Source organism: Strix aluco, chromosome 8 (assembly GCF_031877795.1).
Source record: "Strix aluco isolate bStrAlu1 chromosome 8, bStrAlu1.hap1, whole genome shotgun sequence".
Classification (NCBI taxonomy): Eukaryota; Metazoa; Chordata; class Aves; order Strigiformes; family Strigidae; genus Strix; species Strix aluco.
This window is the reverse complement of record NC_133938.1, coordinates 28,565,305-28,590,434: the sequence shown is the minus strand read 5'-3', so window position 1 is coordinate 28,590,434 and position 25,130 is coordinate 28,565,305. Positions and strand designations below refer to the sequence as shown.

General features: G+C 39.6%; 1 protein-coding gene across 5 annotated transcripts in view; it reads left to right on the top strand.

Moving 5' to 3' along the window:
* Nucleotides 1-850: 850 nt before the first annotated feature.
* The window catches only part of SUCO (SUN domain containing ossification factor), a 41,885-nt gene continuing 17,605 nt past the window's right edge, over nt 851-25,130 (top strand). For 3 of the 5 annotated variants that reach the window (XM_074832860.1, XM_074832859.1, XM_074832858.1), the window contains exons 1-11: nt 851-1,123; nt 12,865-12,973; nt 15,294-15,395; nt 16,025-16,170; nt 19,386-19,526; nt 19,709-19,859; nt 21,782-21,902; nt 22,135-22,259; nt 22,743-22,810; nt 23,463-23,570; nt 24,689-24,794. In XM_074832860.1, the coding sequence (XP_074688961.1) occupies nt 1,059-1,123; nt 12,865-12,973; nt 15,294-15,395; nt 16,025-16,170; nt 19,386-19,526; nt 19,709-19,859; nt 21,782-21,902; nt 22,135-22,259; nt 22,743-22,810; nt 23,463-23,570; nt 24,689-24,794 (1,242 nt within the window). In that variant the 5' untranslated portion in view covers nt 851-1,058. Of the gene's footprint in view, nt 1,124-6,311; nt 6,332-12,864; nt 12,974-15,293; nt 15,396-16,024; nt 16,171-19,385; nt 19,527-19,708; nt 19,860-21,781; nt 21,903-22,134; nt 22,260-22,742; nt 22,811-23,462; nt 23,571-24,688; nt 24,795-25,130 lie in introns of those variants that run through there. The other 2 variants (XM_074832862.1, XM_074832861.1) reach the window with 2 other exon arrangements.

Genomic DNA, 25,130 nt, shown 5'->3' with positions numbered 1-25,130 from the left:
GTTTTAGATGGGCATATTTAGGCCTGGCTATCTACAAAATCCCTATTGTTTTGATAATAACTGTTGTGTTTTTCTACCACAGTCAACCCAAATGTGCCAGTACCTGGGAAGGCGCCCCTCTTCTGTCCCACATCAGGGGCGGGCACCCACAGATGCTGAAAGCACACTACTAGCTTCCTGGCCTCCCGGGAGGGAAACGGAGAAGTTCTGTGCAGGCAGCTGCAGGGCTGGGGAGGGACGCAGGGCCGCCGGGGACCCACACGGGGCAGCCGGCCCGCCGCGCGGCCTCCCGCCCGGAACTACAACTCCCAGCAGCCCCCGCGCGCCCCGCCCCGCCCACTGGGAAACTGCGTTCCCCCGCCCACTCCGCCACGATTTTTCCGCTGGGGGCCTGCGCCGGCACCAATTAGCGCTCGGCTCTGTGGGGCAACCCGCAGAGAAGCCTGATCGAAACAAAATAATTTAAAAACTGTCATGTCGGAGCGCCGTTCCTTAAAATGTCCCTCGCACCGGAGGTAGTGGCGTTCATCGCGCGCTCCGCGGCTTCGGGTTTTGCTGTCAGCCGTCATTTATTACTATGGCGATTTCCCTGTAACGGCTTGTTTCATGCGGACACCTCCGAGGGGTCCTTGGAGGGGCGGGGAAAGAGAAGGCCGCTCTCCTGATTCGCCGCCGCGCTGGAGGGGAGCAGCCAGTCTGCGCCGGCAGCCGGGAGAAGGGGGCGGGGCCATCGCCACCTGCGCAGGCCATTGGTGGCGGCGGCGCGGGGGGGCGTGGCGGAGCGGCGGGGAGGGTGACGCGTATCCTTCCAGCTCAGCGCGTGAAGGGCTCAGGGGCGGGGGGAGGGGCCCGGTCCGGCGGGGAGGGGCGGCCGCGCTCGCGCCGCTCGCTGTCGCGTTGCGTCGGAGCCGCGCTCGCGCCGCACGGGGGAGGGGCCGCTCCAACGGTCGTTTCTCCTCAGCGGGCCTCCCCGCCGCCGCCCGCGCTTCTCCCGCTGTCTCTCTGCCGGGGAGGATGCGCCGCCTCTTCCCGGCCGCGGCAGGTAGACGGGGGAGACGATGAGGGAGCCGCCCCGCCGGCTCCTGGCCCTGGGCTCCTGCCTTTTTCTCTGCGCCGTGCTCTGGTGAGTCCCGGCCGCGCCGCCGGCCCTCGCTCTGGCGGCGGGGAGGAGGCTGCTCCGAGGCCTCCCGGAGGCGGGGGTGTCCTGCCGCGCGGGGCTCGCGGGGACAAGAGCCGCCCGCCCGCAGCCCTGCCGATGACACTCTCTCCGGGGCTCCCGGGCCGCTCCTGCTGCCCCGCCTGGGGGGGCCTTTTCTGTCCCGGCTCCGGCGGGGAGAGCGCCCTGGTCGGGATGCTGAGAGCTGGTGGTCGGGGCGCGCGGAGCGGGAGGGGAAAGTGGAGATGGTGCTGTCGAGGGCAAAAAAAAGGTGCTTTCCTTTGGAAAAATAAGAATGTGTTAATGTGCTGGCAGCACGCGGTGTTGCGTTAAGGGAAAGGAAGGTATCAGCTTTTAGGAGGGTAATTCCCCCTGCTGTGAATAATAGTCATTTGCTGCGTTTGTGAAAACAAGCGGTGTCAGGTGTGGAGTTAGTCCTCAAATACCAGGGGTTCAGAGTTATGCTGTACCTTTCTGTATGTATTCTGTTGCTAATCAGTGCTTTTCACAGGAAGGCTTACTGGCTTTACTTCTCAGACTGAGCCTTGGATGTGATTTCTGAAAGATCACGATGCCTTCTTCTTAAAATCGATTTTCTGTGACTGGCTGGAGTTGTGTTAAACTAAAGCCCATGAGCCTTTTTATTTTTGCATTGGTTATGTCTTTGAGAGTGTTTTTCATAGTGATTATTTTAGCTATACCTTGTTCCAGCATCTTCTGTTTATTTTGTTTTCAAACTTTCTTAAAAGATGACTTTTATTAGAATGTAAGTATTAGGAGAATATATTTCTGTATGCTAAGTTCTAAGCTTCTTAAACTTTGACCTCCTTTGAACTCTGTGACTCACTGTTTGAGAAATGCTAGACAATTTGAACAGCAAACTGCAAATGTTGAAAACTGAACAGCAGCTGTTGTTAGAGATAATTTAGTATCTGATGTGTTACTTTAATACATTTCCTGTATATTGTTTCAATAGTCTATTTAAAAAAAAGAAATAGTCTTGAAGTTCTGGGTTGTCTCACAGTTGATTCTAGCTGGATGGAGAATGGGGAGCCCAGACATCTCCCTGTACAGAACCAGTTGCAGATCTGGTGCTGACACTTGCTTACTGGGTTCAGACAATCCTGGAGCAAATTTAGTTTGTGTCATCACACTTTTGTTTTTAGGAGACAAAGCAGTGAGTCTAAAAAGTGCTTGAAAACTCTGTTGCCCTGTTTATATTTAGTAAAATTTTAAACAAAAGGCTCCTAGCTATATAGGCTTCATGAAGTGAGCTGTGAACCTGATGAACTGTCTTTTTACATGGCTTTTCTTTTACTCAGTGGACAACTAAGTTTCTTCAGGGAAGGTTCTACTTGTATAGTTAGATTTCTTATTGGGAAAAGAGTTCTTGTTTCTTTCTTATGTCTTGAAGGCTGGTAACCTGTTTTTGCCTTGAGGTAATTTGTTAACGAAGGTGTTCTCAGCTTAATGATATATATATATATATATATATAGATGGTCAGAGTAATTTTTTTGTGCTGTGTTCTTAGTCTGCTGTTATAACAGAACTGCTTAGTTTAAGAAAAAGTTCAGATACCTATTCTATATTGATAAAGGAATATCATGTTCAACTAACTTGAAATAATGTAATTGTTCTGTAAGGCCCAGACAACTCTGTTCATCTTGGGTATGGTTAGGAGAAAAATTGAGATGAGTTTTTTCTTACTCTTTTAAAGAGATTATTCTTTCAAGCAGTGTCTTAACTGATCTCAGAGCATGCACTAGAGTATTCCAAACCTTTTACTCCTATTTAAAAAAAAAGGTTCAGACTGTGTTCACCCTGCTCACTCTGGCTGCTTTAGATTAAAAGAACCAGTAGATTAATTTAGATGTTGGGAGGGGTACAACTGTAGTTCCATAGTCTCTGTTGTCCAAACATAAATTCGCATTAGAGATTTTAAAATCCTTTGTCTACAGGATGGCATTGTGACTTGCTTTAATTTCAGTAGCCATGTCGCAGTTGTAATTAGAAAGTCTTGAAGTCTGTTAATTCCTGCATTGTTGCTGGACTATGTAACGTGGTAAATAGCGATGTATTTAACTTTTTCCTAAAAAGAAAATGAGCAAATTTGTTCACATAAGCATTTAAGAAACTTTAAATAGTAAATGGAAGGCTTTGTGTTATAAATGTTGGCATGTGTGACAAATGTTGGCTTTTTAAATTTAGTTGTCTTGAAATGTAATCTTCAAAGGATTTAATGCTAGCAGGAGAGAAGCTCATTTCTTACATGTGAAACTAGTGGTCAACAGATGATCAAATTAAAAACAAAAAAAGCAGGGGAAAAAAACGTAAGTCCAAACAGAATTGCTGAAATTGCTGAAAAACTCCTGGAGCTCTTTGGACTCTTTTTTTTTCTTTTTTTTTTTTTAAACCTGGGCTTTGTTTTATTTCTGGATAGATGGTAGCTTCTTTCTTTGATGAAACTAAGCTTAAAATGGGAATTTTTTAAATCTCCCATCATGCATTTTAAAGCTTGCCTAAAGAAGTTGGCTCAATGGAGAAATATCAATTAGTAAAAATCAAGTGGAGGAAAAAAAGATTTGTTTAACTGGAAACTGTTTTAAAAGATCTCATTCTGTAAGTTAAAAATGTGACTGTGTATTAGGAAACGTACAAAAAACCCAAAAGTTTGAGTTTAGGGATTTGTTAGCTGGTGTCTTTTACTGAAAAGGCAATGTGATGCTCTTTGGGAGTGCAGGATCAGAGAGGTATTGGTACTTGAAGCTTTCTGAAGCTGGAATAAACACAGCTCTCTGACAAACCTCAGCCAGCGACGTTGTTCCGAGTAGTTCAAAAGAGTGAGATGGCTGCATAGCTTTAGAGAAACACTTTTGATGGAGGTAAGGCTTAGGGATGTAGTGCTCTAAAAATAATACACATCTGTGCAGATTTGACAGCACGACAGTTGTCCTGAATTTACAAAGACTTCTTTTATGCTTCAGTTAATCCCTTTGTGTGGATGATCATAATATAAAAAATACTTCTAAAACTTGTGCTTTGTAGTTTGTCAGTATACAGAGCTGAATAAGTAGAGTAGATTTAGAAGCTTTTAGGGATACTACTACCTGAATTGAGACTAGCTATGACAGTTGTTTGAAGAGTAACCTGTATAAATTGTTCTGACATCAGCTTTTGCCTGCCATAAGCTGCACTTTCAGTGTTAGCTGTGAGTTTACTGAAGAAATCATGCATACACTAATTTGTCTTTCTATGATTCATTGTATCCCAGAAAGTGCTTTGCACATCCTGAGCTACTTATCTTTTATGAACTCTTTTATCATCCTCGGTTTTACAACTATGAGTAAAAGGAAGATGGGGATAAGTGCTTGTGCACATCAGGATTCTTCAGTTGTTACACTGTGAGTATGCTGCATATCAAAGTGGCTGAGCAGCAAGATGTGCTGTTTCTGATGGAAACCCCCTGGTCTAGTAGCTCTGACTGAAATCTGTAATGAGAGCGTACCCTGAAAATTTTAAAGGTCAGATTGGGGCAGTGGCATAGCCAGGAATAAAGCCTAGATACAAGTACATTGGAAGGGGGTAGGTTTTGACACTGCTTTGTACTCCTACCTATATGTGAAGATTTATGTGAATTTTAATGAGATAAAATATTTCTAGTTTTGGTTTGCATTGGCCTTCTACATTTTTGAAGGCGCACTTGTTGAAAGCTTCTGTAATACAAGAGGAGCTCTGAAAGAAACGGTGCAATACTGGCAGTGTGATAACATCACTAGTGTTTATTTTGCCACTCCTGCCCTGCCCAGGCAAAAGCTATGCAAGCCGGATCAGAGATCACAGAAGTGGAGGTTTTGCTAATTGAGCGTTTGTTGGCCATAATACTGACTTTTCACTTAAACCTTGAGTTTGCATCTGTTAATAACAGAAAGGTGTTGAGTGGTAGAGCTGGGGAGTCACAGGCTTGTGTTACACTGGAACATGCCTCATCATAGAAGGCAGAGTATAATGTTTGCAGGAGAGTGCCCTAGTGATCTGGATAGAACTGGTAGTGTAACTTGCTTGTAATGGGGCTCAGAATTTTATCTGGTGATTCTCCTCTTACATAGGTACTTAAATCTCTTGAGAAGGCTGATACTAAAATGAGCACTGTGTCTGCATTTTACAGCAGGAAGAAATGATTTGGGCACTGTTCATACAATCACAACTGTTGTACCAGGCATCTGATTTCAGAATGAAAAGTATGTTCCTAGATGCGTAGTATCTTGTTTGGAAGTGCCTTTGCTTTGTAGTCAAGGTTGAGACAAAAGCTGCACTGGAACTCTTGGACTCTTAAAAATCAAATTTAAATATGCTTAGCTTATAGCCTGCTCAGGGTGAAGATGTTGTATGCAAGCAGGGGCTCTGGTGTCTTATGCAAAACAAGTGTTTGACTCAAGTCAATTATTGAGTATTTACCTTCTAAAATTATTTCAAAACCAGTGAAGTGTTTTCATGCAGTATCTTGTAAAATTTATTTGTCCTAGAAACTTCAAATTTCTTTGTTGTGCAAGTGGTGTGCTGAAGTGTCGTGTACCCCCTCACCAGGTTGTTGGGTTGGTGTATAAGACCCTGCCTGTTGCAATGAGATGTGCCTCACTTGAGCACTTAATTTCAACTTTTTCTGAAATGTCTTTCTCTAACCTGTTATTAGTTCTTTTTCACTTTAATGTTCTTATCACTGAGTACTTTACAGAATACTTTTTGGCTTTTTCACCTTTCTTGTCTTTAGTTTTAATTACTAACCTAGTTTTTGGCGAATTCTGTGCTGCTTTCAAGGGGAGGATGTGCAACGTCTTCTAGTTAACACTTGGAGGTGCTACAGCCCTCTGCCTGAAGAGGGTGTCGTTTCTGTGCATGAAAACTTTTTGCTGAGAACAGGGTAACATAGAACTGCAAGTCTGAAAAGGCTCTTGTAATTCTTGGTGAAAATACTGCGGTGGTATAACTGATCCTAAAGCTAGTGCAAAGAACTTTTGCTTGGGTGAGTGAAAATATTGGTATAAATGACTTCTACTGTTACTCCAATCCAGTTTAAGGTTCCAACAGTTCAAAGTTAGCTTAGGTGCTCAAAGGAACCTTCTTGGCTTGGCTGAGTTTTGGAATGGCAATCAAAATTTTGCTGAAATCCTTAAAAGGTAAGAAGTGTATTAAAAATACATTATAAAATGTCTGGGAGTTAGGTGATAGCAGCTTTACAATAATCTAGGGCAAAATTCATGTTGCTAAATTTATGCTAAAATTCCACTCCTTGGCACTGTGTTAAGCTGTGTTGCGTTTCCAGTGGGTTTTAAGAATGGGGAGTTAGTGCAGAGCAGCTGCTGCTGATACTGAGCCTGCTGTTGCAGTATTGTGCCTGTGTAGACAAGCTTATGAATTTCAGCAATGAGGGAAGTCTTCGAAGACGTGTAAATTAGACATTATTACAGTCTCTAAAAGCCTTAAAGTTTAATCGCAGTTTGTGGCTATTCTGCTGTTTTCCTGTAGTCTTTGTGGTCAGCATCAGATATTACTGTGTTTTTCTAGAATATGTTCTTTTCCCCAGACTCTTGCATTAAAGATCATAACTAGAGTTTGACAGTGCAGGGAGGTTCCCTTAAGCTGCAATCTTCAGTGCTGTATTTCAGAAGTCTGTTAGCAGGAATCACTAGTAACTGCCTGTTCCTTTGAGCACTTCCAAATGGACCTTTTGAGAGCTAGAGTTCCTGACTTCTGCCCTGCTTTAAGTGCCTGAAATAGGGTACCTGGATACTCCTTTGAAGGGAGGAGTAAGAGGTATGTGTTTCAGTGTTACTTTGCAGCATGCATCTAATACAGGCTGTTGTCTGTACTGTGAAGGTGACACAGCCTTTTGTAGGAAAGGATGAGAATAATATATTAGTATCACTATAAGAAAGGAATGAAGAGGTTTTCCACTGTTAGTCCTTGGCCTTGATTTCTGTTTAACTTAGGATAACAGTGGACAATCATGGATAAATGGTATGTTCTCCCTCTATCTTCTTGGATTTTTATATCTGAGTATTCACTAGCTCAAAGCTAACTTTTTTTCTCTCAGAAAATTACTGGCATGTGTCCACAGTCTCAAGATCAGATCAGGGGGTGCAGAGGAATGTGTGGCTGAAGGTGGGATGCAGGACTACCCCTTCAGGCAGTAAATCAATTAAATCTGATAAAGTATATGGTGCAACTGTAACCTTATTTTTCAGTCTTTGCATGCTAATGCATTTAAAATGCTGAAAGCTGTATTTTAAACTGATGGTTGGAATCTGATTGTCCAAAGCCGTGAAATTCAGTATTGTCAGAAGTATCTTTGTGTTGGGCTCCTCTGAGTAAGTGAAGTAACTGGTTTTTTTTGTGTAGCATTCCAGTTAGGAGACAGTTTGGAGAGCACATTTTTTTGCAGAGTGGGCAAGATGATAAAAACCTAAATGAATTGCAAAACAGAATGGATTGGTAAAGAATTTGCAAAACTCCGATTTGTGTTGTGTTTTTAGCACATGAATCAAGTTACTGGATAGTGGCAGGAAATAAGATGGTATCAGTGCCTTGCTGGCAGTGTCCTTGCTTAGTCTAGATCTGTAGATCTAGTTTTCAGCTTTTTTCTCCCTTAAAGGTCCATCATAATTTTGAAAACTATCTTAGTAATGCATGCTGCTCTTCTGTGGCAATAAATGGCTTCTGAATGAATGGTGTGGTTTTTGTTTTGGGTTGTTTGGGTTTTTTTAACCAGCATTAAGGAAGATTAATGGTGGTTCTTTGCATTTCCACTTCACATGCAGAAATGAGTGTTGTGTCTGGGGAGGCTGTGCTAAAGCAGTCAGTGCATTGCAAATAGCTTTCTTCCTCTGACTTATTGAAATAATGTTGCTGTCCTAAAAGCCTTTTCTTCATTTTCTGAGAGATTTACTTTGTTCTGCAGGCCCTTTAAAATGCAAGTCCCACTTACTAAACTGTTCTGAGAGAAGGATTGATTCCATGAAGTTGCTGGGGAGAGGGTGCCCTCCTTTTGCTGTTTTTCCTGTATTACCAGTGGCTGGAAGGCAGATTACTGCTGACTTGAGAGCCTGGTTATGGATCTGCTGAGCATCTTGTTCTTACAGAGCCTTCTTTCTCTTGGACAGGCTAGTGATAACAGTCACAGACCTGTAGGATTTGTTCACAGCAAAAGGTATTTTCCTGCCTTCTTCATCCTTTCACAACTTCCTTCATTTTTTACCAGGTTAATCCAAAAGAAATTATTCTATAATCAAGAAGGTAAGCTTCAACCAACAAATAGGTGCTTCTCCCCCATTCATAGGCCTGGTCTGCTGGTGCTCTGCCCCGCAGGTCCAAAACCCACCCACCTTCTCTTACACAGGCCTATTCTGAACTGATCCTGTGAATGTTTTCAGTAGAAAGTGTCATACGGCAGGGACAGTGACATCTTCATTTTTCCTCTTAGCTGTTGAGCATTGGTCCATCTGCACCTGTTGGTAATACAACCCTCAGAGGTGCAGAAAATGTCAGCGATTGTCCTGGAGGGAGACGCTTCCCTCTGCATTCAAGGAGGGTTTGTAATCGGTACACTGGTGATAGCTTCCTTTTATTTTCCCTTTGCTTAAAATTACTGTCTCACAGATGTCAGCTGTAAACTGCTTTGAACTGCTTTACTCTCCAGTGTCCAGAAATAGGTCTGGTTTAGAGAGAATTTAAGAAAACTCTTGAATCAGAGGACAGATGTGTTTGAACTGAATCTTGTGTGAGTGTCAGTGTTTTTGTATTGAAGTCTTTGGAAAGGAAAAGCTTAGGCGGTTTTTCTCTGGGGCGATCAAATTGTGGAAAAACTGCTCTTAACCTTCAGATTTTGCTCAGTTTGGATTTTTGTCAGCTGTAACTTGTATGATTAAGTTTTCTTACCAGTTGTTTACTTTCTACTTGATTTTTGTTTGTCAAAACAGTTATCTTTAGCTTCACTACCTCTCATAGTCTTCTGCAACCTCCTTCACAATTACTTAAATAGTTTGAGCCAAATTAGAACTGGACTGTCTTTCACATGAAACCTAATACTGCAATTTCAAAGCCACCCGCACTTTTGAATTTCACTGTGTTCCTTTTCAAAGGCCTAACAGCCATCAGTAGACCATAGCTAATTGCATAGCAATAAATGTACCGAACCATTCAGATAGGGGTGAGCAGACTTTCTGCTTCAGTAGAGAACCACAGTATGTGCCTGCCTTGTGAAGAGTAAAGATTTTCCACACACACACCTCTTTGTCTGGGCTTGCAGCTTTTGCTTTTGGGTTTGTGCATATAAAGCTGAAAAATTCATGGTGTATTAGAGAGAATAGCTTTTAAACTACACTAATGATGATACTAAAAGACTTGTGCTTAAATTTCTTCATTCTTTGAGATTTAATAGCATCTGCTATTTTGAGTTGTACTTAGCAAAAATGGAACTACTGAAAACTTCTGTACCCATGTAAGTCACTAACTTGGTTACGTGTTTGGTACACTCTCTTGAAGTATTTCTACACTGTTACATCATTTGAAGATATACCTTGTACTTGAGACAGTATACCTAGTGACTAATCTCCAGTACTGTTTGGGCATTAGATCTGTGCGCTTCGGAGTCAGCATTAAAATACTACTCTTTTGGCATGGAAAGGGAAGAGTATACGGATGCAGAAGCTGCTGTGCTTTCACTGGACATACTGTGCAAGTTTACTAAATTCCAGGGGAATTCTATTCTCTGTAAACACTTAAGTTTTCATGTTTGTCTTTCTGCATATAGAGGAATGCTTAACAGAGGTGCTGTGCCATTTGGCAAAGTTTTTTATTATGGGCTATATCATTTATCAGCTTCTGGCCGAAGAAGCCTGTTGATTTAATATGCAGAATTCTGAAAGAAGAAAAAGAGTAGTGGTGGTCCTGATCAGGTGATTAATTTGACTTCTCACAGAATGGCTGGTGTCATGTGGCCTTGTGTCCTGTGGATTTGTGTTCTTAATGCTCTGTCAGAGCTTGATGGCAACAGTTGAATTGATACATCCTGCCTGCTGCATCCTCTGTTGCAGTAGGGCTCACCTTTACCTGTCAGTGCATGCATGCACACATACAAAATGAATCCTCAGTCCCCTCCCTTGCTTAGAGGGCTCTTGGGAGACATGAAGCATCATGTTTGAGTTGGGGAGTAAACTGAGAAGAATTTCGGAAAATAAGCAAATTGAATACTGGACACAGATTATGTCAGAATAGCTTAAATCTGAGCTGTCAAGGTGCATTCTTCTAAAAGCTGCATTCATGTTTTTATAAAGCATGATTTGTTGTGTTAAAAGTATCAATATATTAAGGCAAGAAATGTATGCCTTTTGTGCTAAGTGCTTTTTGTGACTGCAAGTGCTAAAGTAGTTAATGTGGTTGTGAAAATATACCTTGTGTTTTAAAATGCTGATTCACAGCCAATGATACCTTTCCTTTTCTACATTAAGGGACTTAATGTTGCTCTGTATGGCTCACTGAAGATTTCCCCCACTTAGTGTAAGCAAGATAGGAAATAACATTTGTGCGCATGTATAACAAAGGAGTGGAATGAGCTACAGTAGGTTCTGTATAATTTTTGATCTTGTATTTTTATGAACAACCAGGGAGTCGTCATAGCTGGAAGGAGAGACCAGAGGTACTAGAATTAAGAGCATGTGAATTTCTCCATGAATTATTGAAACCACTTTTCAGAAGAATGACTTGAAGTATTTGCATAACTAATTTTTCCAAGTGAGAGCTAGTAAGTAAGGCTGTAAGAGTCCGGTGACATTTCATTCAGTCGCTTAAATGTATGTCCTGTGCTTATGATAGGACAGGTTTGATGGAAAACTTAATACATGGTGGGGTGGGAATTGAAAATGTAACTGCATGATGGAATGGGAATTTAATATGTGTGAGAATGCATATACTCCATTTTCAACTTAACTGAGATGTGAGGCTTTGTACCCTCTATGAGGTTATAAATGTTTTCATACTCTTATATTCAGTGCTTTAGTTTCCAGTAACTGCAGCTGCTTCTGCTTGACTCGAGAGCTTCCATTTAGTTTAGAGGAAGGCTTGTTACCTCAAAGAGAAGAGGAATTACTGAGGCGCAGTGGGGCTGAGACAGACCTGGGACACCTTATTTGTCCATCTCTAGAATAGTATGTCAGATCCCACAAGTTCCTTGTCTGCTGTCTTCTGCTCTTCGGTGGTAAGAGCCCTGGATTTAGAGTGGCTAGTGCCTTGCTGGTGCAGGTGGAAGAGAAGCAGTAGGTTTATATCTTTACAGTAAAAGCCCAATTTTGTGATTGCCTGCAACCTGGAGAAGTAGTGCTCCCTGTGTGTGTGTGTACATATATATATATATATACATATGAAACTGTTTCTAAAATTTAGTACTTGACTGTGGTCTGTTGTGGCATGGATTCCTCCTTGGTGGAGGAATCTATGCTGCATATGTTTTTCAGTAAAGGTGGTATTCAGGCTTTTAAGATGGGTGCTAATTCAAATTCTAAACACGAGAATGATCCCAGTCATGTAAGCAAATCCTGACCTACTAATAGTCTTATATTATGACTGACTGTTAAGGCTATGTTTTAGTTCTCAAAACTTGTGTCAGAAGGTTGCTGTATCCAGATTTCTTGTATGTTTAAAGATCTGCTATAGACTTGTCTCCTCTTAGGAGGAGGGGCAGCAGCCCTTTTTTCAGGGTGCAGAGCGATGTTTGTGTGAATTCACATGGGGTCAATACTGATCACCTGGCTGTCATGTAAAAAGTGTTTGGCTTTAAAGTGGCAGGTGACTCTGATGTTCAAGTATTGTTGAAAGCTCCACTAAAAACTCAATTTGTGTAGCATTTTGATAGACTTACACGAAGTCTGGAGGTCTGCGTGAAGACTGTTGCTGGCCTTTTTGCCTCCAGGCTTAATGGTTACGGATGTTATCTAGGATGTGAAGGGGCCGTGCACTGTAAGCAACAAAAGATGCTTTTCAGGTGCAAGTGTTTGTGTAGCTGTTGGCTGCTTTTCTATGGAAATAAATGCACTTGTACTGGGAAGCTAAATGGTTCAGAACTGAAAGCACAAAACAAATCTCTATGGAGGTTGTAGCTAAAGCCAGCACCTGGTTTGCTATTTGCCTCTACATTTTAATTGATTTTTGCACAGGCCTTTTGTTTAATATTTGTTTTCTCTAATTCTCTTAAATGTGCTTGACGACCGTACAGAATTTTCTCAGGCGTGATCTGTACAGGGAAATAAGGAGCCTTATTTTTTTCAATCTGTGGCTTTAGTTTTTGCTCGGTAATAATCATTGCTAAAGATATTCCATTAGTATATGGCAAAGGATATAGTTGATTCAGATTCTTTCAAACTTGCAGCAACTTAACTAATTTGTCAGCTTCCACTTTGTGACATGGTATCACCTCAATAACTGTTTTGCTGATACTGTTGTCTTTTGGAAGTAGTAAATTTATAGTGTGGTTTCTGTTACTGATTTCTTAAAGTCCTCCGATAGTTTTGATAAATGAGTATCTATGAACTGTGCCTGTATATTTTTATTTTTTAGCCACCTCATGGGAACAACTGAGAAAGGTTGAGGGAGACAATGCTGTGAGGGGATTTAAAAATATCATTCTTTTTAAATCAAGACTTTGACTTTTTTTTAATAGGCTTCCTATTTGGCATGTCTTTTGTAAAGACAGTCTTTCATCGGCAGTGCAGTATGCTTCAAGTGATGCTTGTGCCCTGGCGAATGATGATGAAAATGTCAAGGAAAAGGTATGCTGAATAAGTCATGTTAATTGTCATGTCTTACTTGATATTAGATAAAAAAATTGATCATACACTTTGATTCACAGAGTCTTCTTGGCCAGAAGGTTTAAGGTACTCAGTTGTTTTGTGAACCATGGTGTTATCTTCCCAAGTTTTCGTTTACTTCAAATTTGTTGCAGTTATGTGACAATATAGCTGGACAGTTTGTGTGTGTGTATGGGAACAAATAGGAAAGCTAGTAATGGTGGTTCAGTTTTTTATTGTGTGCCAGATGCTAGAAGAAGTCATCAGAGGTAGTATGTGGCTCTGTAGAGACCACAATAAGAGGTGATGGTCTGGATAAGTCTAGGCCACAGTATGGCAGTTGTATCTGTGTTGTGTTGAAAACGCAGTGCACAAATTATTGCAATCATAAATAGAAGATTGAACAGTAATTGTTTTATTAAGTCAGTATTTATCACTGTTTTCCTCGTGCTTAATACAAATTAACAAAGCTAAAATACATATGTGAAGTGCTAATAATCAAGATTCTGTCCTTTTCTTATTTACCTTACTCAGCACTTTAGGTTAAATTGGGTGTAATATAAAATCTAATTGGGTGTAATGTAAAACCATGATTAACTCATTACGAGTTTCTGCATATTGCAATTTCATAGTGAGTTCCCAAGTTGTTGAGTCATATCAGAAAGTCATGGTAATTTCATTTATTTATTTACACAGGTAAAGAATCAGCCCTATGATAAGCATGGGTAGTATTGATGTTAGTGGTCTTCCCATTTCCTCCATCAATCAGTAGCAGTATTAATTGGAGTCCTGCTAATCAGGACTGCCACATCGAACCTGGAAAACGTGTTGAGCATTGTAGTTGACTCAAGTGGAGACCAGAAAAAAAATACTTCAAATATTGTAGGTTTCTTACCCATTTCAGCATCTAGGGTAGCTGTGGGTTTTTTGCTAGCTTATGTGGCCAAATAGCATTCAGAGTCCTATTCTTCTGGCTGCCCAAAAAAAGGTCCTGCTTGATTTTAATGTCTGATGTAATAAAACTGGGAAGATCAAGTAAGCTTTGAGACTGGGAAGCCACTGGTGTATGTTTTCCTACTTTTTTGCAACATTATTCCCTTCATTCTATTAACATGGCTGCATTGTTAAGCAGATTTCTGAACTTAAACCCAAAGATGTGAAAGCTCATGTACTCTTTACTGTACCGTACTGTACTCTTTACTCATTAAAGAAAAAGATCTTGTGTTTATGGGAAATCTTAAACATGTGTCTGTTACTCCTAACTAGGCTGCTGGAGCTGTCCTGCTCAAAAAGAGCAGTCTTGCAACCCTTGATTAGTATTCCTTAGATCAGTTGTCTCTTTGAGCCATTGATGCTATTTAATCTTAGGAACTAGGATGTGAACTAATAATATTTGGGGAAAAATGTTTCTGCTCAAATTTGTACTTCCTGCTCTTGCAGTGTATGCCTTCACTCTCTCAAATGGATGTGATCGTGTAATCTTGTATAGCACAGCACCCCATTTTGGATCCGAACATTAGCACTTCCAATATTTGACCACAGGATTTTAGATAGCCCTTATAAAATGAGCGGTGTGAAATATCTACCAGATTTCATGCTGTATTTTAAAGCATTGCTCACAAATAACTTATATATGTTGTAGTCACAACTTAAAGGTTTAAGGCCCAAGTAAATTATTGTTAGTTCTACAGTGTGGTGGTTTTAAAACTTTTTTCCCTCAAGTGTGTATTCTTTTTTACTTTGAGTTCCCTGCACTTGATTGTAAATCTTTAGTTGTAAAAGAGAAAGTTGCTTTAAAAGGTTACATCAGACCTGTGAAATTATTCTAGTTCTGCTGATAAGACTGCTATAACTGAAATGTGCCAGGTATTTTTTTAAATGGTTCTGTTGCAGGTAATTTTAGGATTTTTTTTTTCCTCCTGTTTTGGGCAGCAAGGAGATGGGGTGTATTTGTCAACATGGGAAGTCATAGCAGAATGATTAACTTTCCTTAGCACACAAATGGAACGATTTAAGACAATGTTAAGATGGTCTTTCCTGTGAAGATTTAACTGAATTGTTTTAACTTGCTGTAGTCTTTGTACAGATGAGTTTTTAAACATGTGGACAGTGGCTCTGAAGATTCATGTAGCTTAGCTTCTTGTTGGTATTTTGCTGTTTGTAAAGGTAGTAGTATTCAGTTTGTACCAAAGGTAGCTCCTCTTACTAGAAGAGGAGGCCTGTGTTAGTGCATACTTACTGTTGTTTTACCTATAATGGGGAAGGGGGGAAAACTGTTGTTTTACCTATAATTACCTAATAGGGGGAAGAGGCTGGTCCCAGGCTGGAATCTGAGCACGCAGACTCAAGTACACGGAGTTATTCCACAGAAGAGCTACTTGGTGACTTCACAAAATCTGACCAGGCAAGACTTTTATTTCATTCACTGTCTCCATGTACTCTTCAAGGGCTCCTTGGATTTCAGAGTCTTTCATTTTGGTTATCTAAAGCTCATAGTAACCATCTATCGCATTTCACTTGCACACAGGGTTGTTGTCAGACTTATGTTTCCAATGACGGAGAAAATGTGTGAACTAATGAATCTTGCATTTTCCATGTGTATAAGTAATAATAAGAGTAGTATTTGTAGGTACTGACTAAATAAATATTTCCAAGATAAATTAAAATTGGATGTTATATAGGTATGGATGTCTCTTTATAAAGAAAACTCAAAAAACCCCTTCTCACTGAGGTCCTTTATGTATATCAAACTTGGTTATCGTAGCAGTCTGTTTTAGCTTTCTCCCATTAATATTTTTATGCTATTATTGTAGACTATGGAAGAGTGTTGCAACTATCCCAAAGTGGCACTGAATACCACCTAGGTTTATGAAGAAACTTTATTTCTTAACTGTCTTGCTGTCTGGTTATCAGGTTCATTGATGACAATTCTGAACTACTGAACTGTTAAAACTCCATACTAGATGTTATTGTATGAATGCTTTTCCTATTCAAGTTTTGAAAAATGTGTGTTCATCTATAATGTCTTCACAGACTACAGAAATGGGTGAAGCAAGCCAGCCTGAAGTTGAGACTCCACCTTCAGTAGTTTTAAATGAAGCTTTGTCTAGCATAGTTGCAAGCACTGAAAACATTTCCAGTTCACCTACCTCAGAGATACCTCCAGTCTCACAGCCTGAGTAAGCTTTTTAAATTTTGTTTTGGTCTTTGAGAGAGTATCACTTAATCTGATGTTGTTAAGTGTTACTTATTCAGGGTTTTTTGGGATAAGACTAGACTGCTGCACATGATTCTTTTGCTGTACTTTAGTTTCTGGTGTTAATGCTCATGGAATATGCCATCATTACTCAGTGTGTGGATTAAGAGTTGTTAACTTGCATGAAGTGTCATATTATTGCCATTATCAGTTTCTAAGGTGCTGCTTTGACAGAAGTCGTCCAGTGTCTTTTATGTGCTAGATAATCTGTACTATAAAAGCCCTCAGGTCCTTACCATTAGGATTTCTGCCCTTCACAAATGTGCTTTCACATCTGTGATAACCAGCATCAAGGCTGCTTCAGTGATGGCCTCTGCTTTCAGTTAAGGAAGCAGCATTTTACTCGAGGATTTAAAACATAGCAGGCTTAAGTTCAGATATTAAGAGACTTCTGATGAAATAGCGAATTTTAGTATAAATACAACCAAGACAGTTTGTAATTCTGGTACTTACTAGTGTATTGCAGAGCTACCTCTGTTGCAGGCAGTCTTCAAGTGTTGGTGTGCTTAATTTTGTTTCCCTTCTTTTGTGGAATGCTGTGGTATCAAATGAGACCTGTAATATGAAAATTCATGTGCATACATTTCTATGTACTCTCACAAAATTTTCCTGGGCTTTTTAATGTTTGCTAAGGGGAATATATTCTGATTGTCTGCTGATAAAGATCTAATGTTTTGATATATAAAAATTTAACACATTAAAAATGGAAGTAGACTTCTTTGGCATTTTGGGTTTGAGTGTCCGGTTTTTCTGGTTTACAAAACTTAGTGTCTTTACTGTAGAAAAGGTCTGGAAATTCTGTCTGCTGGCTGATCTTGCCTAGGCTGCTATGGCTAACTCTTGGTACTTCATAAGTGTCTTTAATTGCAAGTCTCCAGAAATCAAGCTTCCTGAATTTGCAGTTTTTATAAATCAAAACCGGAATGTAACTTCAGTTGTTTCTTTTACAGCTTTTGTTGACTACTGTATTGATTTGTTTATGTAATGTGTTAAGTCCTACTGTTGTCAGGTCTTCGAAGGAGATTCAGGATGTTGTTTTCTTTTGAACATTCAGCTTAGTATCTTGTAGCTGCTGGAAAGAGTCTTGCTGTCATAGCTGGGGAATACTGAGTGATGAACTCTGAAGACTCAAACTATGAAACAAATGAAGATGGAAACTTGTTTTGGAGCACCTGATATATTAGTTAATATTTGACGGTAGTGTTCTGACACTAGTACCACTTACAGGAAGAAAGGGTAGAATGGGTATAGGAGAGATGCATATTTATACATTATTTCAAACTTCAGTTTAGCTTTAAATAGTAATAGGTGGCCTCTATTTGAACAGATTAACTCTGATGTCTAAAACAGCTGTAGACCAACTCTATGGTTAAACAAGATCTTTAAAAAGACTCAGTTGCATTTGTTATCTTTAGACAGCATTTTATCCTCTTAGGTGCTGATTCCCATCAGTGTAACAGAGTCCAGCTCCCTTAGGTGTTACTGGTCTGATATTCCAGCAGGACCTCTTAATTAAAATATTCTGGAAGTAATTTTATTCCAGACTATTTTTACTTTGTAATGAATCTTTTTTAGGACAGCACTGATTGTAGCTCTTCTATTCAGACCTAATGTGGGGAAAAATTCTTGAAAAATAATCCGATATCATCTTCTGGCTGCAAGTAGACAGCTGCCATGCAAAGTGTTGCCCTTTAAAAAATTAAGGGAAAGCTACTAACAAATGCAAGTACTCAAAGAAGAGGGAGCTCTATAGGTTTTAAGCTTCTGCTGCTCACCTTCTGCCAAAATTAGTTACTTGAGGCTGGTCAGGTACACCCTGGTATCAGGGTATTTTTACGTTCATACTTGTCCCATATTTTATTCAGTTGGTAATTATTCATGCTGTCGTCTATCCACTGAGATCAAGAATATGTGGAGCTTTTTAATTTTAAGTGTAGTGGTCAACCTTACTTCAGTCGTTAGTGTTACATGCAGAGCTAAACTGCGTGCTTCGCGGATGTGTGCATTTTGGGGTGTTCAGAGAAACTAATAAATTCTTGTATTCCTAGTGTTTGTTATTTTGCTACATAGTAGAAGTCTTGAATAGGTATGAGGTTTTTTGTTTTATACTGTATGAAAGGTAGTGAAACTGGCTCCCTGGGTTTGTTGCAGCAATGTCTGTTGTAATTGTAGCAGTCAGAGAACCAAAAAGATCCGCTTTTAAGTTGCTAATGTGCTGTTTGTGTTTTGGAAGCTCTATACCATGATATTGGATTAACCTAGTTTGTAGCTGACGTTGAAGAAAGCTTATGTTGAATAAAGCTTTTACTTAGATCTGGTTTGTAACCTAGATCAATATGAAAGTCATCCCTGTACTGGAGAAGAGAGGACAGTCACAGAAGTTATCGACTGAAAGTTATTACTTGTCCATCTTCTGCCCACCCATTCCATCATTCCTAAAGAGCATATAGGGAGGCTTTCTTTTCAGTTTTTGCCTTAGGATTTGTCTGATGCAGTGTGTTCAGCTTTTCTGGAGAGAGGAAGTAAAAGCAGTGGGCAGATGAGCTAGTTCAGGCTATTGGTGCAGCTTGGATATTGGTCTACTGGATTACCTCATCTTTATTACACCAGCAAAAAAAAAAATCTACTGGAAAGGAACTGTGACTGGCTCTGCTGTATATCATTATGCCACCCCTTTTCTCTAGTTTTAGCCAAGTTCAGTTCTGACTGCTGCCCATTGACTTGGGAACATTAGGAGCTTTTAGTGATGGAAATCAGTCTTGTGTTTGATTCCTTTGTTGAAAGGGAAAATTGCTAGTAGACAGGTAACTGTGAAGCTGTTTTTTGTTTGTAGTGATGAAGGGAAAAATTATCCATTGCAGTGTTTGGTAAGATGCTAGGTGAGAGTTCTGGGAGATGAGGAGCTAGCTTTGAGTTCCTTTGCTGGGACAAACAGGCTGAAAAAGGAAATTCTATTCTTGCATGGGTACAGCTGAGTGCAGTTCCACAAGTATAGCATACTTCATTCCTCTTACCTTAATTATTTCTGTGAGACTGTTGCTTTTTCAAAACTTAAAAATATCTTTAGTTATGTGGTTGATGAGCAGGGCTACTTGTCTTATCAGAAGGGTAAAAAGCATGTTATTTCTTTCCCTTCAGTGCAATAGAAAATTCCCGTGCTGATATCCCTGTAGTCAGCTCTAGTGAAGCTGAGCAGTCAGAACCTGACTGTGATATTGGTGGGACACTTGAGGCTGACCCTCAGAGTGAGCCTTCCTCTTTTGTCAGTCCACCAGAGAGGTGAGTATTGAAGTAGGTTGTGAGTCTGAATAATTTAAAGGTAATTGTTCTTTTCTGTTCTGGCCTTGCAACAAACATTTGCATGTGCTTGCTTATCTACGTATTTGTGTATGTGTGTTTAATATTGCATATGACTGAAAATGTCATCATTTTATAGGTCCTAATACTCTTAAAACTTTTAGCCTTGCAGGTCAACATATAGAGAACATATCATCTTCACATGGCAAGGGAAAGAAGACAAAATCTGAGTTTGAGTCGAAAGTTTCAGCAACTGAAAAGGGGGCAGATGAGCAAAAATCTGCTCTGAATGCTTCAGAGAACTTAAAAAGGGAGGTAAGCAGTGCTGATAACCTGAGAGAAGGCATTAGGCTCCTGTGTGTACTGAGTGGATATCACCATTGTTAAAGATGAGTAATATCTATCCCTTTCCTGATTGCCACTGTATAAATGGACAGCCCTCATTTTGAGCACTGCGTGCAGTTCTTGTATTGCCATCTCAACAAGAGTATAATAAAATGGGAGAAAAGGGTGGCAAGGTTGATCCATTGGCAGAGAACAGTTTTTCTGAGCTCAGTCTATCTGGAGCAGAATTCAGAAGAAATGTTCTTCATGTAACAGATAGTTAAACTGGGATTTCCTGAAGGATGCTGTGGATACTGAATTTTTTTACATATGTTTAAAAAAGGTGGGGGGAGCTGTTACATGGTCCCAAGTAAGCTTGTAGAAGAGAAGTCTGAGGGTTGAATCTTGACTGAGTCAGGAAGTTCCTGAGTAGCAAGCAGATGGCTAGAGGCACAGATAACAGTTAGAGGAGATACAAAATGTTTGTGTTTATTCTTTCCTAGGTATCTTATTTGGTCACTCTTAAAGTGGGATACTTAGCTAGACAGGTCTTTTAGACTTAACTGCATGACTGCTTTTATGTTCTTACTGTGTTGCACTTCCTAAAGCTTACACTTTTTTGACAGGTAAAGAATGACCAAGACCATGGCAATGCCATTTTTCGCTATTTTAGGATCATGTTTAAACTGTCACTGATAACTTGGATAACTCCCTTTTAAAACTAAAAAGTTTTTCCCCAGATTATTTAACAGAGTAGAGCATGCCCTAAAATAATTATGTGCAATCAGGAAGAGTCTTCTAAAGAACTTACTACAAACAAATTGGTGTAAACCATTATTTAAAAAAAAAAAAAAACAAACAAGACTTTATTTAACCTAATGCCTTAAAGACTGTAATTTAAATAATTATGGCATTGGCCTGATGTCAGAGTTAAGCAAGAGCATGATTTGGCATTGCTTACTCTGTCAGTTTTTTGACTTACCACTTACCACAGTTATATTCCAAGGAGGATCTTATATCCTGAACTTTCTTGAGAGAGGAAGATACAGGGATTTTTAGGTTCTCTCATTTCTAAATATATGTGGGGATGTATTTTTGGGTATGCCACATCTAAAGTTCTGTTGCAGTGTAGTCATGTGAAGAATTCTGTTGTCACTTCTCCAAATATGTGGGTTTGGCGCTCTTTTGAGGGCTTTCAGCTATAGAACTATATGGGAAATAGTTCTTGCTTTAAGTGCAGAGAAAATGTCAATCTACAAAGCAGTCATTCTGGAAACTACCTGTAAAATGTTATCTACAAAATAACTGCTACACTTGAAATGTCTAGCAAAAGTGTTTTGCACATCTGGTGGTGTGCTGGAAATATGTTTGTATAAAGGAGAAGTTAAGACTTGAAGTGGTATGGTGTATGGTTAACTTAAAAGGGTTTCTGATTTGCCAGTCAAGTCCAAAACATTATTTCTTTGGTCATTAAACATTAAATAAACCACTTCAAAATAGTATCTCATTCTGCTGGTTTTTGAGGTGTTCAGAAACTCCAGGGGACCTCTGGAATTCTGTCATGACCAACATTCATATTTGAAGATTTCTGCTACAGGGAAACCTTTTCTCCTTAGGAGGAGAAAAAGCAGACTTTTTATGGGACAGAATGCTTATATTTTACTTTATTAGTTTAGCCACAAAAATTACCAGCATCTCGGTGAAAGAATCTGTAATTCTGGGAGGAAAACATCACATGTTTTTTCTGGCTTGTGAGCTTATCTTGGCACTGAGTTTTTAACATCAGTTCAAATTATGTATCTGCCATTGACTTGATGAGAGTGTGCTATTTTTTTAAAAAGCATTGAATTTCATCTTTGTTTTCATCGTTGGTACTGAAAAATATTCACAACTGGTGGCTTGTTCTTTTGCAGAAAGACTATAAGAAAACAGGAGAAATTGACCCTACATCGGTGATAACTCCAAAGGACCCTGGAGACATTCCAACATTTGATGAATGGAAGAAGAAAGTCATGGAAGTAGAGAAAGAAAAGAGTAAGTTCAGGATTCATTGGTTTTGTCTAAATACAGGCCCTCTTCATCTTGTATCAGATTTGAATAGTGAAACGGTCTAAATTTGGACTGCAGCCTGGAACTTCATTTTTCTATTAGAACTACGTAATTAAAAGCATTTATTATATAAAAGCAGTGAGCAGAAGTTCCCTGAAAGTGAAAATACTGTTTGTTCATGTGGTTTGTTACAGTAGCAACATTTTCTTGTTTCTAGGTCAGTCAATGCACCCTTCTGCTGTTGGTGGGCAGCATTCCACAAAAAAAGTCCAGAAAAATAGAAATAATTATGCCTCTGTAGAGTGTGGTGCCAAAATTTTGGCAGCAAATCCAGAGGCAAAGGTAAGCATTTACTGATTATTAGTGTGCAGTACTTCACTTTACTCTTATGCAAGTAGTAGTACAAAGTACACTTGGTTAAAACTGAACACTGACTTCTGAAGTAATCTTTTATTGCTATGTTTGGGTTTATTGTAATTTTTGATTTATAAAAATGGGACATGAACTATGATCTGTCCCTTTTTTAAGAGGGATTGTTATAGTGAAGTTGATGGGGTTTTAAGTGAAGTTGGAAGGGGGAGCAGAGTGTACTCAGTACAGAAATTGAACAGCGAACAAAGTTGTATTAACTTACCATAGTAAATAATCTGTGATGGCCCCAGAGTAGTATGGCATATCTCCTGTATATTATCTTGCTGAGAATGTTGTGAAACTTGGTATTAGTCTACATAACTAATATCAAATTTACTTTTGGAAGAGGGGAAAAACCCTTGGTGATGTGTTAATATCTACCATACAATTTAAAATATTCTCTTTTTTATACAGAGCACTTCAGCTATTTTGATGGAAAACATGGACCTTTATATGCTAAATCCTTGCAGTACTAAAATCTGGTAGGTTGCTGAGGTTTACTTGTATGACAGTGGTTATAGTTTTCTGTCATGATGGGACTGTGTGTATCCTGTGGGACTGACCTGACCTTGGTGTGTGTCTGCCTGAAATGCGTGTGTAAGGAACTTTGACAAATACTTAGGTGCTTATTATGTCCTCCATAGAATTGTGTCTGGTATTGAGAAGTAAGATTAAGGGGATAACTTTATTCACTTTAGTATTTGTAGTTTTTGCGTAAGTATAATCTTGCAGAAGAGAGAGCACTGAGTGTTCAAGTAAAGATTTTGGGTTTTTTCCCCAGCTGTCAAATCATTGTAGGACACATGATCAGAATTTATCCTATACTAACTGGTATTTCAGGTGTGGCTTAAATGACGTTTGCTATCCTTAGTTTTTAGTTCTGTGACTTGTTGCCTTTGAGTACAAGACGGATGAAGCTTTTGTAGGTGCTACCTAGAGTTACAAAGCTAGATATGCAGCTAAATTATCACTAGTGATTTTGAAGGGAGCAACAAGTGATGCCTCATTGTACAGCCTTTTTGTAGTGTTCTCTTATACCCAGTGAAGGATACAGTAACAAGGTAAAGGACTGAGGATTGTAATTGTAGAAACAAAAGTGTGGTGTTTTTTTAATATTTCCTTTTTGTCATCAAGGTTTGTTATTGAGCTCTGTGAACCAGTCCAAGTAAAGCAGCTTGACATTGCAAATCACGAGTTGTTCTCTTCCACCCCTAAAGACTTTCTGGTGTCTATTAGTGACAGGTATGTTATCAAAACCCACCCTTCTGAATGAAAACTGAGGTAATAATTCCTAAATGGACGGCTTCATAAAACATGGTCTGTGTGTGACTTATGCAAAGTGTAATGCATTGTGAAGTTACATGGATTTTCTTTGTGTGTGTATATTATCAGTTACTAGCATTTTTTTTTTCCATGGAAAGGGCAACTGTGAGGTTCTAGAATGCATGGCTTGAGTTCTTCCCATGCTTCCTGTATTTTTTTTTTCTTTGCTACCTTAAAAATGAAAAGGAAAAACTTGTTGAAAAGTAGCAATGAAGCAGCAGAAATTATGCAGTAGCTAGGTAGTGGATGGCAGATTATAAAATGAACATTCCTTAACAGAATGCCACTGGGGTTGTGGGCTGTCTCCTTCCTTGTCATTCAGACCACTTTCTACATGGCTTAAGCTCTCTTCAATGCTGAACTCTGTCCAAAAAAACCCAGATTACTTAAAAAGAATAAACAAAAATGGTAGTACACCGCTGAGGAATTGGAAGGGGTAAGAATACTACTGGTTGGCCAAATGGTGGCTTTATCATGTTTTAGGCAATGTAGCCCCGCTGCTTTGCGGGAGTGAGCAGACTGTTTGGATATGTGAAGAGGAGACATTTCATGCAGTGCATCAAAACCCATCACTTTCTTCTTCAGTGCTTAAAGTGTGTAGATTTTGATTTTCAACACTTGATCTCTTGCCTAGTTCTAACTCTGCTCACAGTTTTTTGCTGCTTGCTTACAATAATATTTACAACCTATCACTTGTGTCATGTTTTTCAGTGTTCATCTGAGGTGACTTTTTTCAGTTCCAGAAACTTTACTGTAGGCTGGCTGAATTTCAGTAATTGGATCAAGTATAGGGTTTCATTCTTTAAAGGCATGCAGACTGTTCTAAGTACGTGAAGAGGCACTGCTGAGGTTTTGTGTTGGGACTAGCTTTGTCTTGCAACTCTTGTTTCCATAAAAAACACATTGCTGCTATCTTGCAACTGAAAAAAAAAAAAAGCATTTCTTCTGTGAAGAGGCGTTTTGGGAGACTTCAGCAAATGTCTGTAAACAGTGGGTTCTTGTATTTCATTAGTTGACTCCCATTGTTTCTTTTCTAGGTATCCAACAAACAAATGGATTAAATTAGGTACTTTCCATGCCAGAGATGAGAGAAATGTCCAAAGCTTTCCTCTGGATGAACAGATGTATGCAAAATACGTTAAGGTAACTTAACACTGCAAAAGCATCCGTGCTTCTTGGGGATGGAAGGGCTTGTTGGGCTTACCCTGTATAACAGAGCATCCAGAGAAATGTGTTATGAAAGCATGCTTTACCATTAATTGCACTAGTTTCATTAGTGGCCCTAGCGTGATTGGCCGTGTATTAAACCCTTGTCACACAATCACAAGTGTATGACCTTTCTCATAATAGTAAATGAGAGGATCTTGGGAAGCACCTATTACCATGTGTCCCAAGTACATACTTGATATCTGAATTAAGAAAAATCCAGACAATGTTCTGTTCTATTTGACTTAACCAACTGTTTCATGAATGTAAGAT